Source organism: Leptinotarsa decemlineata, unplaced genomic scaffold, assembly GCF_025532065.1.
Source record: "Leptinotarsa decemlineata unplaced genomic scaffold, Ldec_3_MD MMD2_tig00000251_RagTag_RagTag, whole genome shotgun sequence".
Classification (NCBI taxonomy): domain Eukaryota; kingdom Metazoa; phylum Arthropoda; class Insecta; order Coleoptera; family Chrysomelidae; genus Leptinotarsa; species Leptinotarsa decemlineata.
In genome coordinates, this window is record NW_027412547.1 from 151,989 (window position 1) to 167,410 (window position 15,422).

Genomic DNA, 15,422 nt, shown 5'->3' on the forward strand with positions numbered 1-15,422 from the left:
CCACTTTTGAAAACAAGCATTCGTCATAAGCCTTCAATTTACCTTATAGTGCTTAACTACAAGCTGCAGAATGTGGAACAGCTGTTGCATCGAGTGGCCTTCATCTACGATGATCTTCTTCGTCCAGTGGGTGAGCATCGTGTTCCCCTCTTCCATCCTTAAGGGCATTGAAGGAGTCAATATTTCGAGAGCCTGGCGAACTACGCTTCTCGCTTCTACTGCATGCGCTTTCAGCAAACTGTGGAAAACTAAAACCAGGCCTTTGCAAACACACTCACCAAACTTAAGCTCTCAATTACCTTGCAAAACAATTTTCCTGTGTATAGCGAACTTGTCGATTATATGCGACAGCAGCAGATGGCCGTGATAACGTGTTGCTGGGTCTATACAGTTTTCCACCAAAAGGCAAGGCCAGGCGAAAGTCATCAGTCGTCGCAATTTGAAACCTTGGGCTTTATTGTTGGCGTCGTGATCGTGGATGTGCGGGCTGGCCTGTTCGACCAGCAGACAGGAGAACTGTAGGAGGGATATTCGCACGCAGTCGGCAGAAGGAAACGGATTATCTGGATCTATCAACTGAAAACGAAAATAGTGAAAATCAAGGAAAAGGCCTTGGTATAAAGTCTGTTTTTGATTAGAAAAAAAAAAATGTAAATAGTTTCTGGCGCTTCGTTACTAAAAATGGTGTCATGTGTGGGGTCAGTAAAATGGTGTCAGGTGTGGGGTCAGTAAAATGGTGTCAGGTGTGGCGTCAGGAAAAATGATATCAGGTGTGCGGTCAGTATCAGTAAATATGTTGTCAAGTGTGGTACCTTCACATTTGGTGTCAGGGTCGTCATTAGTACGGAATTAGAGGTGTCTTAATGTTCATATACAACGCTTGTTCAAGTAATGATGTCAGGTACGTTCGTTATTCATATATGTTATCAGTAACGCCTCTACTCGGAATATTAGGTGCTGAATTGACGAAAAATGATGTTATCTATATAGTGATAAAGGGTCTTCGATGTAGTTTAAGCTGATGCAAAGAAAATCATCTACATAATCTGAATGAAGTTATTCTTATGATCAACATTGCACTAGAAAACATACCAACGTACCTTATTGATGAACACTGAAACAACATTATCAGCGCTGTCTTGATAAGGCATCGGCGGTCCTCCGACGAGTTTATTAGTTTCACCGCGTTCAAAACTAACAGCAAAACAGGGAATCAAAATAAGCTGCAGAACTTTTGACTTCAACTCCTTAAAATAAACTCAATGTTACAAGCAATCGAAAGCACTATTCGATAAACTAACCTGGGACATTTCGGCGGTCGGAAACAATTCCACGAACCTAAAGAAAGCTGATCTCTTCCACTCCACCGTGTAGTTTTGCGCGACGGTATTCTCCAAGAAGTCCCGCAGGAACTGAAACTCGGGAATGAATCTATCGACGGCAGCTCTCAGGAGTTGGAACAAGAGATCGATATCCGTGGGATGGTGACAGAAATAGTGCAGCAATATTTTTACGACGAGCTTAGGCTCCTTCCAGTGAGTATATTCCAGTTGTTCGACGTTCTTGTGCCTTTCCTGATAAGCGTCGTCACACCAAATCTGCTTCAGAGCATCGACGAGCTCCTGCTGGGTCGACAACCACTGATCGTCAAATTTGATCAGAAGAGAAATAATCCTTATACTCTGATATTGCAGCTCGTTGCGCTCGTTCGCCTCCAAATTTGAATTTATGTAGTTCGACAACAACATAGCGATCAGGCGCTTCACCATGTTGTTCTGAATGTGGTCCCTGAGCGGCTTCCCGTCCTTGTGTTTGATCAAGAACTCCAGGTATCTGCTGAACTGACTGTCCTTCACGAAGTGGTCGTTCATCAACATTTCGAGCGTCTCCGACGGGTAGCGCAAAAGGAATTTCATAAGGACTTCGCGAAAGGGGCTGCTCGCCTCGATACCCATAGCTTGTTCGCTCTGCAGGATGAGTTGACACAGTTGACTGATGAATTTCGACGAAGCTGCCGGGGTTTGGTGGAAGATGCCAATGATTGTCATTATTTTCTGTTCTTTTTCGCCCTTCTTGGATAAACCGGTGCCTGTATACAGAGACAATGATTCACAGTGCCGAGATTTCGCCGATGAACATCAAAGAACTTACTTTGGTTAGCCTTATAGCTGGTCTTGAGATTCTCCATCAGCTCCCTCAAGTTGTCGAGCAACTGAACGCACAACTTCTCATTGAAAATATTCGGAAAGAGTTGCGTCAGGTACGACAGCATTTTAACGCCGTTCAACGTCAACATTTTGACGTCACCGAGAGTCATAAGAAGTGGTCTAACGGTGCGATGAACCTTAAAAGAAAAAACAATATATTTAGGAAGACTCATCAATTATCAAACACCAACCAAATCCTTCTCGACGGCGTATCCTGCAATAAACTTTTTCATACACTCGAACGCGGTTTCTTGAAGTTCAGCATTGGGTTTTTCCAGAGCCTTGTACAGCACCTCGAAAATTTGTTCTCTGACGTCCTCTAAGTAGTAACAGGCCGCTAATACTCTCAGTGCACTCGTACGCAAAGGAATGAAATTCGTGATGGATTTGTAACACGAAAAAGAATTCAGTTTGTTGTCTTCGGTGTTACAGAGAGATAAAAGATCTTGGATGAACAGGTTATGCTCTTTAATACTCATGTCTGGAATGGAAATCGAAGTGTTTTTCACTGGTCTCTGTCAAGAGTTTCTCTTACCTATTGTGAATAGTCTCGGGCTCAGAGTGGTGCAGAACATATTGCCGTCCATCAGACCCATTTGCGCAATGGCTGGTTGGTGCTTGAGCAGGTGCTTCTTCGGTGGAACCATATCGGCCAAGACGTCTTTGAATGGTTCCATGACAGCCGTTACGGTTTTGTTCTGTTTCTCAGCCAGCAATCTCAACGAAGCCATGGACTGAAATTTAACAAAGCTCGACTCTACTTTTAAGCAAAACTGCGAATTCGTGCCACCACAATAATTTCATAGCATATGTATGAACTAAAGAGGCGTTGACCTTACCTGCTCCCTAACCATGGTGTGAGGACTGGTGACTTGCCTAACCAGCTCGTGCGTTACTTTGCGCAAGGCGTCGTTCTGCAACTGTTTCGTGGTATTGTCGGAGCCTTTAGGAGGTACCGCTACGCATACGATCAGCATCTTCTGGAGATTGTCCTTCGCCATATCTAGAGCGCCGCTAGACACCTCGCCCGTGAGGTCCATCATGACGAAGAGCAGTGCCTTCAAGAACATGAACATGTGCTCATAGATCCACTTCAGAGCGCATCGCTCGAACATGAACTTGATGGCTATGCAGCCGCCCAGTTTGGCGTACCAGGCGCGTTCATAACAGAGAGCGCACATTTTTTCAGAGAGATATTCTATCAAAGGGAGTCTGCATGCCTGAAACGTACATTGTGATACAATTAGAATTCAAAATATACTTCAATGTCTGAAGATTTAAAGGTACATACAGGACGGTGTCATTGCTGTTCGAGTTTGAAAGCCGTGGATTTTTGGAATTTCTTCCTGACGTTTCGCTGTCGCGAGTGGCTAGCTTCTTCAGAGGTTTAACCATCATGTCTTGCTGTCCGATGAGTCATCGGACCTAACCTAACATAACCATCATGGCTTGCTGACCTAACCTAACCTATCCGATGAGTCATCGGACCTAACCTAACATAACCATCATGGCTTGCTGACCTAACCTAACCTAACCATCATGGCTTGCTGTCCGATGAGTCATCGGACCTAACCTAACATAACCATCATGGCTTGCTGTCCGATGAGTCATCGGACCTAACCTAACATAACCATTATGGCTTGCTGACCTAACCTAACCTAACCATCATGGCTTGCTGTCCGATGAGTCATCGGACCTAACATAACATAACCATCATGGCTTGCTGACCTAACCTAACCATCATGGTTTGCTGTCCGATGAGTCATCGGACCTAACCTAACATAACCATCATGGCTTGCTGACCTAACCTAACCTAGCCATCATGGCTTGTTGTCCGATGACTCATCGGACAGCAAGACATGATGGTTGAACCTCTGAAGAAGCTAGCCACTCGCGCCAGCGAAACGTCAGGAAGAAATTCCAAAAATCCACGGCTTTCAAACTCGAAAAGCAATGACACTGAAAACCTCAGCCGTGGAAGTCTAAACCATTTTGTACATACAGGACGGTCAATCTATCTTAAATGAATCATCAGTTTGGTGCATTCGAAAAGAGTCGAAAGAGTGTTGAAAACAAAACAGTTTGGTTACTACACCAAACAACATAACCGTTTACAGAAAATTGCTTGTATTTACGAAAGGGAAGATTTCGTTGGCACACCACTTCAAAAAATGAGGGCAAACCGCGGACACGTGTTTCTGGCTATTGTTCTCATCAGTGTGGTGTAGCCAACCGCAAAGATGGGTTACATCTGGTTACCAAAATTGGAGAACATCACATATGCACTGTGTCTCCAACAGGAACCAATGGCACATTTGTGGTTCCAGTTAGAGGACCTAAAATTCTCAGGCTACTTCTAACATGACCACGTACGCAGCTATAGCTACCTGCGTGACACCCGGGAACAGGATATAAATGGAAGATATAGATGTTATCGTAAACACTACCCTCCAAAGAGGGTGTTAAACTGTGGACACGTGTTGTCTATCGATTGTCGCCTTGACAACCGATTTAATTTTTAATTTCTGCTTTTCATATATAGGAAATTACTTCGAAAGCCGGTTAGGTTTATCCTTCATATTCAGACGATCGTTAAGTAAAACGGTGATTCAAGCCCTACGGACGGACGATCGATTTAAACTGCTTATCGTCCAATCCGTGCTTGGAATCGTATTTTAGAAGATTAGACCTAACGAGGTCGCACAAGTTTCGACTTTTGAGGGTTATTGTTCGTAAGGGTGCGACATTTGGTTAGCGGAAAAATAGAATTTAACAGATTGATATTGAGTAAATTAATAACTCAACACTTGGATTGTTTCTTCAACTCAAATTACTGAATCTAAATGTTAATACAACACGGTTATTTTCCTCACCATTTCCTTACTGCCCAAAAGAGTGGAGGCAGTGTCGACGATCAGAACCAAGCCCAAGTGACCGGGCTTGCAGAGTTCTCTCTCCTCATGGCCCATTATGATCGCTAAAGCGTCCACCAATACCATCGGATCTAAGGTTACTTGTTTATTGGGCCTTGAAAAACAATTCAGTAAAACGAATAAGAAAAAAAAAAGGTGGGACTTACTTTGGATTACTGGCAAACGCGCCAGATTGCTGAGAGACTGCGACCATGGTGTAATGTCGGACAAGAGACACCAGTGCCGGTATTACAGTTTCTCGAAGTTCCTTTATAGCAGCGCCAACGAACATGCCTGAAAGGTAATGACATAATGCACGGACCTATCGATATAAAAGATTTATAACAGTTGAGCTGAAAATTTTGTAGGTTAATATAGAAAATCATGTTTTTTTTATATAAAATTTCAATTTTATTATTCAACATAGCTGTCTTTGAGGGCGATACAACAATTATAGCTGTCATACAATTTTTCGATACCATTTTTATCAAACGATTTGTCTTTAACCTCAGCACCTCTCTTTAGCCTCATTATAGACCTCAGTTTCGACGATTATCTTGGTGCTAAATTTTTCAGCGAGCATTATCTCGAGGTTTGATAACAGCAAAAAGTCGCTGGGGGCAGATCTGGAGAATAAGGTGGATGCGGAAGCAATAAGAATCCCAATTCATGCAATTTTAAGACGATTTCGTTTCTCAAACGTTCCAATAACGATATTTAATAGTCGCTGTTAATGGTTTTTCCTTTTCAAGATAGCCGATGAATATTAAACCATGCGCATCCCAAAATACTGATACCTTGCCAGCCGACTGTTGCGTCCCTGCATGCTTTGGAGTCGGTTTACCAGCTTCAAGCACTGCTCAGAATCATCAAAATCGTTGTTGTTTTCGGTCAATTGTGATTTCGCGCGGTACCCACTTTGAACAAAGCTCTGGCATACCCAAATATTCATGCACGATATGTGCAACACGTTCCTTTGATATCTTTTGATGGCCTCAGCTATCTCGATCAATTTCATTTCCAACATCCAAAATTATTTTGTGGACTTTTTTTATGAAGTTTTCGTCGGTAACAGCCTCTTTGGGCGTCCACTGCATGCATCGTCGTTAAATTTAACAAACCACTTCTTAACGGTTGATTTTTCTCGTGCAATGTCCGAATAATGTTTATCAAGCCAAGTCTTGGCTTCAACAGTATTTTTTTTCGACAAAAAGTAATGCTTTTCTTTTTTACCAATTCTCTTCAAAACTAACAAAAGTTGCTTCACTCAAAATGTTTTATTCGATAAATTAATAGTCAAACAGCTGCGAAATTTGTACACGTATCTTTTGAAGGTTAGGGCTAACTTAAAATTATATGGATTTAATACTAGTAGCGCCATCTGTGTGTTAGCTTACGAAATTTAAAGCCCACCTAATACATTATCGATGCAAAAAATATGTAATGCTGATGCTTATAGGAAAAATAAATTGTGCCTACATGAGAAAAAATTCTCATAAACTTCTTTTTATTGGCTTTTAAAAGAGGTTTCTAGTGAACGCGGGAGACTCAAGGGAAAATGAAGAAAACGTCAAATTGATATTTCTTATTAAAATTTCTGCAAAATATTACGTCTGTTATATAGGCAAAATAGGTGAAGGTCAATCAGTTTTCAGGGTCTTACGATTTCTTCATTCAAATACTCTTCTTCCGGTATCTACAACGAGTGATTCACATAAATAGTGCTGTGTGTGAAGTTCGGAGGAAGGTCGGTCTGATTTCTACAACTTATCATTAAGATGAACATTTAATATTCAGTTATAAGGAACTGACAAAATCTTTTAGAAATTATTTTAGATGAAAAATTCCTAAAATATTGTTAACACCCGGTGTTATCCTCTTTTCTTGTGTATATATTTTACATTAATTTTATTGTATTCCCTATAAACAATAATAATTTTTGACTTACTTCGTGATACATGTAAATTATTTGCACGATGGCACAGCCCAATCGAACACTCGGTAAAAGAGCGCCGAAGTTCGAGAAAAGGATAGTAAAAATACAGTACAGTGCTTCTCACTAGTTCCAATAGTGCCCTATCACTACCCCAAAAAACAATCTTACTGTGTCATCGCAAACCAACAAAAAAATTACAGTCCACTTTCCTGGGAAATTGAAGATCGCCCAGAAAGGGAAAACCTATGGAGAAGGAAGAGAAAAAATATCCAGGTAGGTGCGATTTACTTTGTTTGATTAGGTTATCGCATAAATGCCAATATTTCAAGTGTTCAACGAATAAATATAACTTATTAAATAATGCCCGGAAATTTTACATACGGTTATTAAAAAAAAAAAACATCCAAATCAGTTTTCTGAAATCAACTTTTGTTCAACACGTTACTGCAAATCTGGAATGTTTCTTCAGTCTGTTACAATCTATTTCGTATCCGAAAATTCAACGTAGCACATTGAAATGTAACAACTATTTGATTACGAAAATCTTCCCTTTCTGATCCCTTACCTGTGAGTGCCGTTTGGTGTGTTTCCCTGGCTTCTTTGTATATCGATTTGTAGGTGGAACCTTTGATGTTGGGTATGGTGCTGGGATCGTGGAAGCTGGGATGTAAGAATAAATTGATGAGAGTATTTTCATCATCGTCGAGGCTTCTAGAAGCCGTCAAGTAACAATTAATGACCTCCCATGCTTGTTTCCTGTAGAACGGATCGGTATTGCTCTGTTTTAACGCATTGAATGCGGTTTCAATCACCTGAAACAGGCAGTGACATGAATCCATATCGGGATTTTTCATCAAGAGTAGGACAGAGCTCTACCTTAGAAACTGGAAACTCTATGGGTTGATCTTGATCGTGGAATTTCGCTAAGATTGCAGGTGGGTCAAAATCAGTGGCGACGTAGTCCAACTTCTGCGGTTCTATCATCATTTTTCTGTTGCCACCGCCAAATTTGCCAAGAACCCTGAAAAATTAAAACTTGGTGAAATCCAAAACCAGCAATTGTATAGCTTGACTACGAACTTGAAAGCCACTTGAGCAACCTGATCATTGTTTCGCAAAGTCCTCCACAGGGCTTGCATCAGTTCCGCCCTAACTGGTTGTATATGCTCGTACAAGAAATCGTGTTGCAAGTTGTCCACGCACAGTTCCAAAGTTCTCAGCCCCTACAAATCACAAGCTTCAGTCAAACGAATTCAAAACAATTCAGAAACTTACCTGGCTGATCAAAACATGTGACCCATTCAGGGCTGACACCAGAGGGTCCATCAACATCGGTAAATAAGGTAGCAGCGAGCTCAAACGCACAGGAACAGTGAGACACAGCTCCACAAACAGGTCTTTCATGTGCTGTTTGTGTAAACCACTCTGTAGTCTATTCAAACCTGCAGAAAATATTTAGAATGACGATTTGCAGATAAGAGTATTGTATTGTATTTATTTATTAAGTAGGCAAGCCTAATATACAAAAAAAGAAAAATTACACATTCATAAATATCTCACGACATTAACTATGTAAATATAGTAACATTTTGAAGTACCTTTCAAGGAAAACCAAATATACACACATATCTATAGATTGTTAGGTTAGTTCACATTAAAAAATTACAAATATCATAATGAGCTGTCACTAATATACTTCTTTAATGATGACTTAAATTGGTTTATTGAATTAGATTCTTTTACAAATTGTGGTAGTTCATTAAATTCGTTTAAGCCTTCATGAAATGTACTATTCATTCCAAATTTAGTGTTAGTTTTATTAATGTAAAAATTGTTATTTCTTCTCGTATTGTAATCATGAACTTCATTATTTCTCAATAAGAATTTTTGAAAGTAATTGGGTAGCAATCCTTTATGCAGCTTAAATATAAAGATCATAGTCATATATAATATACGTTCTTCAACTGAAAACCAGTTTAGACACTGTAACATCGATTTAATTGCTGAGTAACGGCTACATCCCAATATTAATCGCATGCCCCGATTTTGAAGCTTTTGCAATTGCGCTATTTTATTATCACCAAGTAGAAAAAGTAATGTTGTACAATAATCAAAATGAGGTTGTATTAGGCTTTTAAAAATAGTCAACCTAGCACACATAGACACTTTTTTACATATACGAGAGAGAAAAAAATTTTTTTAGATATTTTTTTACAAATAAAATCAGCATGACTATTTAGTTTTAAATTTTTATCAATTATAAAACTCAAATATTTTATTTCAGTCACAATTTCAATGCTAACATTATTAATTTTTATAACAGCATTTGCCCAAACAATTTGATCATACTTATAAGATGATGTTAAAATCATACTTTTTGTTTTATTGACATTTAGTTTCAGTTTATTAATAAATAAATATGTTTCATTGCTATTTAAAGACCTATTCATTTCAACAATTGCCTGATCCAAATTTTCATGTATACAATAAACCAATGTATCATCTGCAAAAAGATTTATACAGTGTGATCTAGATATGTGATTAATATCATTTAGGTAAGTAATAAAAAGCAATGGACCTAACACACTACCCTGGGGTATGCCACTCTCAATTATAAGTTCATCTGACAATTCTTTTCCAAATTTAGTTTTTTGTCTTCTGTTGAATAAGTAACTTTGATCCCTGATATCCCATATTTTAATTATTCAAGTAGAATATTTCGGTCAATTGTTTCAAATGCCCTTTTAAGGTCGAGAGATGTCGCAACAATGTACTGATTTCTATCAATTGTATTTTTCCATTCAGTTATTAAAAATTGTAGAGACGTTTCACATGAGTGTCTAGCTCTAAAACCTGATTGGTTGCCTATAAACAATTTATTGGTATTAAAGTACTGAATTAATTGATTATATACAGACATTTCTAACACTTTTTCAAGAGTTGGTAGTATATTTAATGGTCTAAAATGTTCAGCTTTAATTGAGTTAATTTTCGGTACAGGAACAACAGTGGAAATCTTAAATTGATCTGGAAATCTTAAATTGATCTGGAAACACACCGGTTCTAAGTGATGTGTTAATTAAATTTAATATTGCGTACCCAGCCACATCAAAGCTTTTTTTTAAGAAATTATCATTTAAAATTTCTGCTTTGTTAGTTTTGTCAAGCGAGAATATAATATTTCTTAGTTCATTAATTGTTAAAGGCGCAAATTCAGTGTAATTAGCTGATATAACAGGGTAGCCATGGGTCCATTGCTGTACATTTTGAATAACTGAAGTTATTTCATTTACACTATATATGAAATATAAATTGAAATTATTAGCAATGTCTATTTCCTTATTTAAAATTACATTTTGATTATTAATCTCAAACTGAATACGGCTAACAACATCTTGTTTTGGCTTAACAAGTTTTTTAAGACACTTCCACATTTCCATACTATTATTTTTATTTTTGTCTATAGTTTGTTCAAAATATAATCTCTCTTTTTCCTTTAGTAAAACAACATATTGATTTCTAATGATCTTATAGACATTCCAAAGTTCTTCTTTTAGACCACCCTCGCAATGCCTAAAATTGTAATATGCATTATTACGCTCACGTCTTTTTTCTTTAAGTTCATCATCAAAGTAGGGTACATAATTACTTTTGAGATATATTGTTTTCTCATGGACAATTTCATTAACAATTGTTGACACATTATCAATTAATTCATGTAAAATATTATCGACATTAACTGAGTTATTGTTCCAGTTACAAGATATTAATTGCATATTTATATTATGATACTCTTGATCTGTAAATTTCCTAAAAGTAATTGATTTTTCAGGCAATCGAAAGTGTTCAGTGGATAAATTAATGGATATAATTCCATGCTCGGAGATGTTAGGTTCATTCACAACTGCTCTAAAATTATCATAATTTGTAACAACATAATCAATTAAAGTTTTTGAATCACCACAACATCTCGTATAATCCTGAACAACTTGATCTGTGAATACAACTAACCTTCGAGCAAATTAGGTAGAAGAGGTAAGAATTCCTGGTACAGTAGATCATGACTACCGCCCCCTATAGATCTAAAGAGAGCTCGTAGAAGTAAAAAGTAGTTGTACGGCTCCATAGCACTCATGGCGAGCTCCATAGATCTGAAAAAGTACGTGTCCAAAAATATAACCGTGAGACATTAAACAATCTCACCTGTTAACTATCTGATGCAAGTGAGGTCGCAACATATTCTCGTTCTCCTGCGGGAACAAAGAGACGCTGCCGAAAACTAATTTAAACAGTCTCAAATACAAGTTGCTTCTCTCCAGATTCGAGCCCATTTCTTCCATTCTCTCCAAAAGATACTCCACTAGAACTGTGGCGAAAATTGGACTAGTGGTAGGATTGGCCAGAAGAGTATTGGGTACAGTCTGCAGAGTCGGGTTTTTATACACCCTCTTCACCAAATATTCGATTGTAGTCGAGAAAATTTCATGGAAAGTCTGGGAATTCATCATAGAGAACTGAAAACCCAACAAGTTTGAGTGCAAGAAACCATTCTGTTACGATACACTTACCACCCCACTGAAATGTTCTAGAACCTCTTTTTCTTCCTTCGTCCTCATGTTTTGCTGGTTCATGCGCTGCGGCAGGCCAGCAGGTTGAGGTCCGACATTCAGAGTGTAGATGTCCAAAGCTTTCAACGCCCACTTGACAAGCCTCACGAAAACTAGGGTCTCGTGAGGTTGAAAGTTTTTCGACTGGGCGAGTGACTGACCAGTATTTGTCTGATGAATTTAAATAAACATATATTTTTCATAACCCTGCAGGGTGAGAAAGCGCAATTAAAGGAAATATGACACAAAAAGTGTCTTGACAGATGTGGAAGGAAATAATAATATTCAATATTGCGGTTGAAACAAAAATATTACCGAAAAATGTACGGGGCCAGTTAAAAAAATAATTTTATTTTTTGATGTTGTTACACTCGACTTGAACATATGTTCAAAGTTTCAACTGTTAAGCATGTTTGTGTGAGGCATAAAAGTTGAAGGCGTTTTGCGTGATCGGCGATTTTCTGCTGTCGAAATAAATGTATAAAATTTTGTGTAAAAAATGGAATTATGTGCTCAAAAACCCTTGGAATCTTGGCAGTGGCATAAGGTGATTGTACTTTGAGTCAGAAAAATGTTTATAAGCGGTACACATTTTTCATAGAAGTTAGATGCAAATGGCGAATGCATCAGCCACCGTATTTACACGATTTGGCTCCCTCGGACTTTTTCCTGTTCCCAAAATTGAAGAGAGTCATGAAAGGACGGCGTTTTGCGACGCTTGGGAAAATAAGGATATACCAAAAAGTGCATATCAGAACTGCTTAGAGGATTACACCGAGGATTGTAAAAGACGCTGGCATAAGTGTATTATATCTGAGGGGGACTACTTTGAAGGGACAAAATAGAAATTGGTGAATAAATAAATATTTTTGAGAAAAATGAAAATTTACCTTATTTTTTTGAACAGACCTTGTATAGCTATACCAATGAACTCTTTTTTAAAAAAACTAAGAAATTTTGGTAAAACTTCGGATACCCTCCGATTTTGAAAAAAAGTTTTAGGTGTATTCACAATAACATATTTCGATGTGTAGATTATGAATCCACATGAAAAATATGGAAAAACACAAGTACTTATTCACCACATCGCCTTCACATTTCATATCACCATCTTTGATTTTGGTGATAACCCTAATGATTTTGAAAAAAAGCGGTTGTTAACTGTCACTTACTAAGTACTATTCGAAATTCGTATGACTTGAATATCGATTCTAAAGTGAACAATTTATTTAAATTCTAATCATGATTTTAAACGAAATTTCAAATTTAGTGTGAGTAAAAGATAATTCAATTCTCTATTAATTTCAAGTTGGAGCAACAAAAAAATTCAATTGCAATGACGAATCAAAATCGAAAAATGAAAAATTGAATTATCCAAGAAACAAGTCAGAATCATTACTTGTAATTTTACTGAAACTGACAGAAAGACCGCCTTTTTCAAATGATACCTAAAACACTAAAAAGGTCATAATGAATTAAATGAACATGGGCTCAGATGCCATGATTGATCAGAAAAAATGCTTTGTCAAGCATAAAAAAAATAAAGAACTGAAATCTGTAACTAACCTTGCAAGCAGAACAGCCCCAAGTGATTGTTTTAACCCCACAAACTAAGGTTTTTACTAAACTTCTGTAATCTGTGACATTGTAATTGTTGCTTTGCGGAAAACCAAACTTTGACTTCTCCTCTTTGTTCTGAGTACCCTGCGCGTTAGCGAGAACATTCTCCAAGAGCTCTGCAGGGTTCGGTTTGATGTCGGATTCTTGTTTCACTGCTACTCCACCTGCTTGTGACTGATTCTGCAGCAGATTTTGTGTTTCTTGTTTTCTCTGTTCACTAAAAAAAAAAAACACATGTAGCTTGACTAAGTTACGTCTGATTGACACTCACCACTTGCTGATCAGAATCGGCAGTTGGATTTTGGCGATGGTCTTGAACTTCAAAACAAACACCTCCAACATTCGCATCAACAGCTCTCGTCCTTCACTACTTTTTTCTTCTTCGGACCTTATCCGAATACAATCCACCAAATTGAGTAGTAGCTTACACGACATGGTTTGGATCCTTGCCAAAAAATCATGATTATACACAATAAATACATCTAAAGGTATACTTACGTAGTAGCCAAGCTGTCATCGTGCACGTTTTTACTAAAAAGGTGAACAGCTCTAGTAAGATCCGCTAGTGGCAGTTGTTGCCTGACATGGTGGACCAAATCTGCCAGAGTCGAGTAAGCCAGAGGCCTGAGAGATTCGTGAGTGGTCCACCCCCTCCCTAGCAAGACGTCTTCATCGAAAAGCCTCTCCATGTGCGGGACAAACTCTACACAAAAAATTATTTCAAACTCATACTAAGCAGCAGGTTCATACGAGTGCTTACTATTCCTCAACTCGGTCGCTAAAATATGCCTAGCTGCGATCAACAACTCCCTTCTGAGATGCGCCACTTCCATAGGACACAACGTCAATAACCCCAGCATGCCTTGCACCATCATCGAAGAGTGATTCTGCACCACCTCCTGGTATATTTTGATGATGTACGCCAGAAAAGAGAGCGTCTTGATTTGGGCTCCCATGAAATCCACGAAAATCTCTTTGTTGAAAGTTTCCGCGTGTCTTTGTTCCAGACTAGGCTGCAGAGTTATCGTGTTCATGATCAATGGGATGAAGTCACTGACGTCTTGGTGGACGCTTTGTTTGTACAGCTGGTACATCAGAACTACTATTATCGGCAGTTCTTGTAAGACTTTCAGAGACAATATGGCTTTGGGTATCAGGTAGTACTGCAAGAGAAACATAAATTGGAGCGATTTGATGTCACACACTTGACACCATATTAAATATTCACCTCGGAAGCGATGTTTTTTCAATTGACACATTTTGGATGGATCAAATCACGATTTGATCTCCACAAACTTTATTTGAAAAATATATCACCATATGTTTCGCTAGCACAGTAGCTTTGTCAAGTGATTTGAATACTTCGACTTGTTTCTTACACTAATTTTTATACAGTGTGTAACAACGAAAACTTAAAAGAGCCGTTTTTGAATATAAAAAGTAAGAATTTAAAAAAAAGCTCGGACACGTCGATTTCTAATTAAAGGGGGACTCCTTTCAGACTAACCAGATTTTTTGTAGTACGCACCCCCTCGGAGGGGTGCGTCCGACGACCCTTATTTAGATAGGGAAAGTAGGTCGAGTGGCACCTTGTTTTAAAGGTCTTTCGAATACCTTTACATCTCTGTTAAAAGAAAATTTTTGTAACGATTAGTTTTGTGAGATAATTTGAAGATTTAAAGGTATTTTTATTGAGTTCAACTCTTTTTAAAATAAATCAAATTGTTTTTAAGGTACAGTTTACGTTCAGAATTTTCATGAAAAAAATAAATTTTTGCTTTTTATGACAACCTGCTGATACGTGTCCATTTGATTTCGTAAAAAAGTAAGAGAATTATTTGTTTATTACGAGGAGATTTTTTCGGGGGATGGGGTTGGTTACCACCCTTACATTTTAGGTAAATTGAGTGGCACCTCCTTATGAAGGTTGCCTTTTGACGTGGATATTTTATGCTTCTGATAAAAAAGTGAATCATACTAAAAACTCACCTACACAACGAATACAACCTGCTGCTTTCCTTGATTGCTGATGACACAGAAAAGTTTAACAAACTGTTTTAGGGTTAATAAATCCCAATAAAGCACACACAAAAAAAGTACCACCTAATAAGGGTAAGTCACATAGGAAATTTAGAGTAAA

At 38.0% G+C, this 15,422-nt stretch overlaps 1 protein-coding gene across 2 annotated transcripts in view; it reads right to left on the minus strand.

Moving 5' to 3' along the window:
- The window catches only part of Nipped-A (Transcription-associated protein Nipped-A), a 62,670-nt gene that overhangs the window by 22,697 nt on the left and 24,551 nt on the right, over positions 1–15,422 (minus strand). For both annotated transcript variants that reach the window (XR_012465061.1, XM_074173416.1), the window contains exons 5-25: positions 14,043–14,445; positions 13,781–13,985; positions 13,554–13,727; positions 13,229–13,499; positions 11,624–11,833; positions 11,259–11,569; positions 11,067–11,206; positions 8,331–8,497; positions 8,136–8,278; positions 7,932–8,076; positions 7,621–7,867; positions 5,287–5,413; positions 5,081–5,234; positions 3,047–3,427; positions 2,743–2,941; positions 2,399–2,688; positions 2,152–2,344; positions 1,302–2,089; positions 1,101–1,247; positions 300–576; positions 43–248 (exon numbers count right to left, since the gene is read on the minus strand). Coding sequence is in view for 1 of the 2 variants with exons in the window: in XM_074173416.1 (XP_074029517.1) it covers positions 43–248; positions 300–576; positions 1,101–1,247; positions 1,302–2,089; positions 2,152–2,344; positions 2,399–2,688; positions 2,743–2,941; positions 3,047–3,427; positions 5,081–5,234; positions 5,287–5,413; positions 7,621–7,867; positions 7,932–8,076; positions 8,136–8,278; positions 8,331–8,497; positions 11,067–11,206; positions 11,259–11,569; positions 11,624–11,833; positions 13,229–13,499; positions 13,554–13,727; positions 13,781–13,985; positions 14,043–14,445 (5,178 nt within the window). In the remaining variant the exon portion in view is untranslated. The remainder of the gene's footprint in view (positions 1–42; positions 249–299; positions 577–1,100; positions 1,248–1,301; positions 2,090–2,151; positions 2,345–2,398; positions 2,689–2,742; positions 2,942–3,046; positions 3,428–5,080; positions 5,235–5,286; positions 5,414–7,620; positions 7,868–7,931; positions 8,077–8,135; positions 8,279–8,330; positions 8,498–11,066; positions 11,207–11,258; positions 11,570–11,623; positions 11,834–13,228; positions 13,500–13,553; positions 13,728–13,780; positions 13,986–14,042; positions 14,446–15,422) is intronic.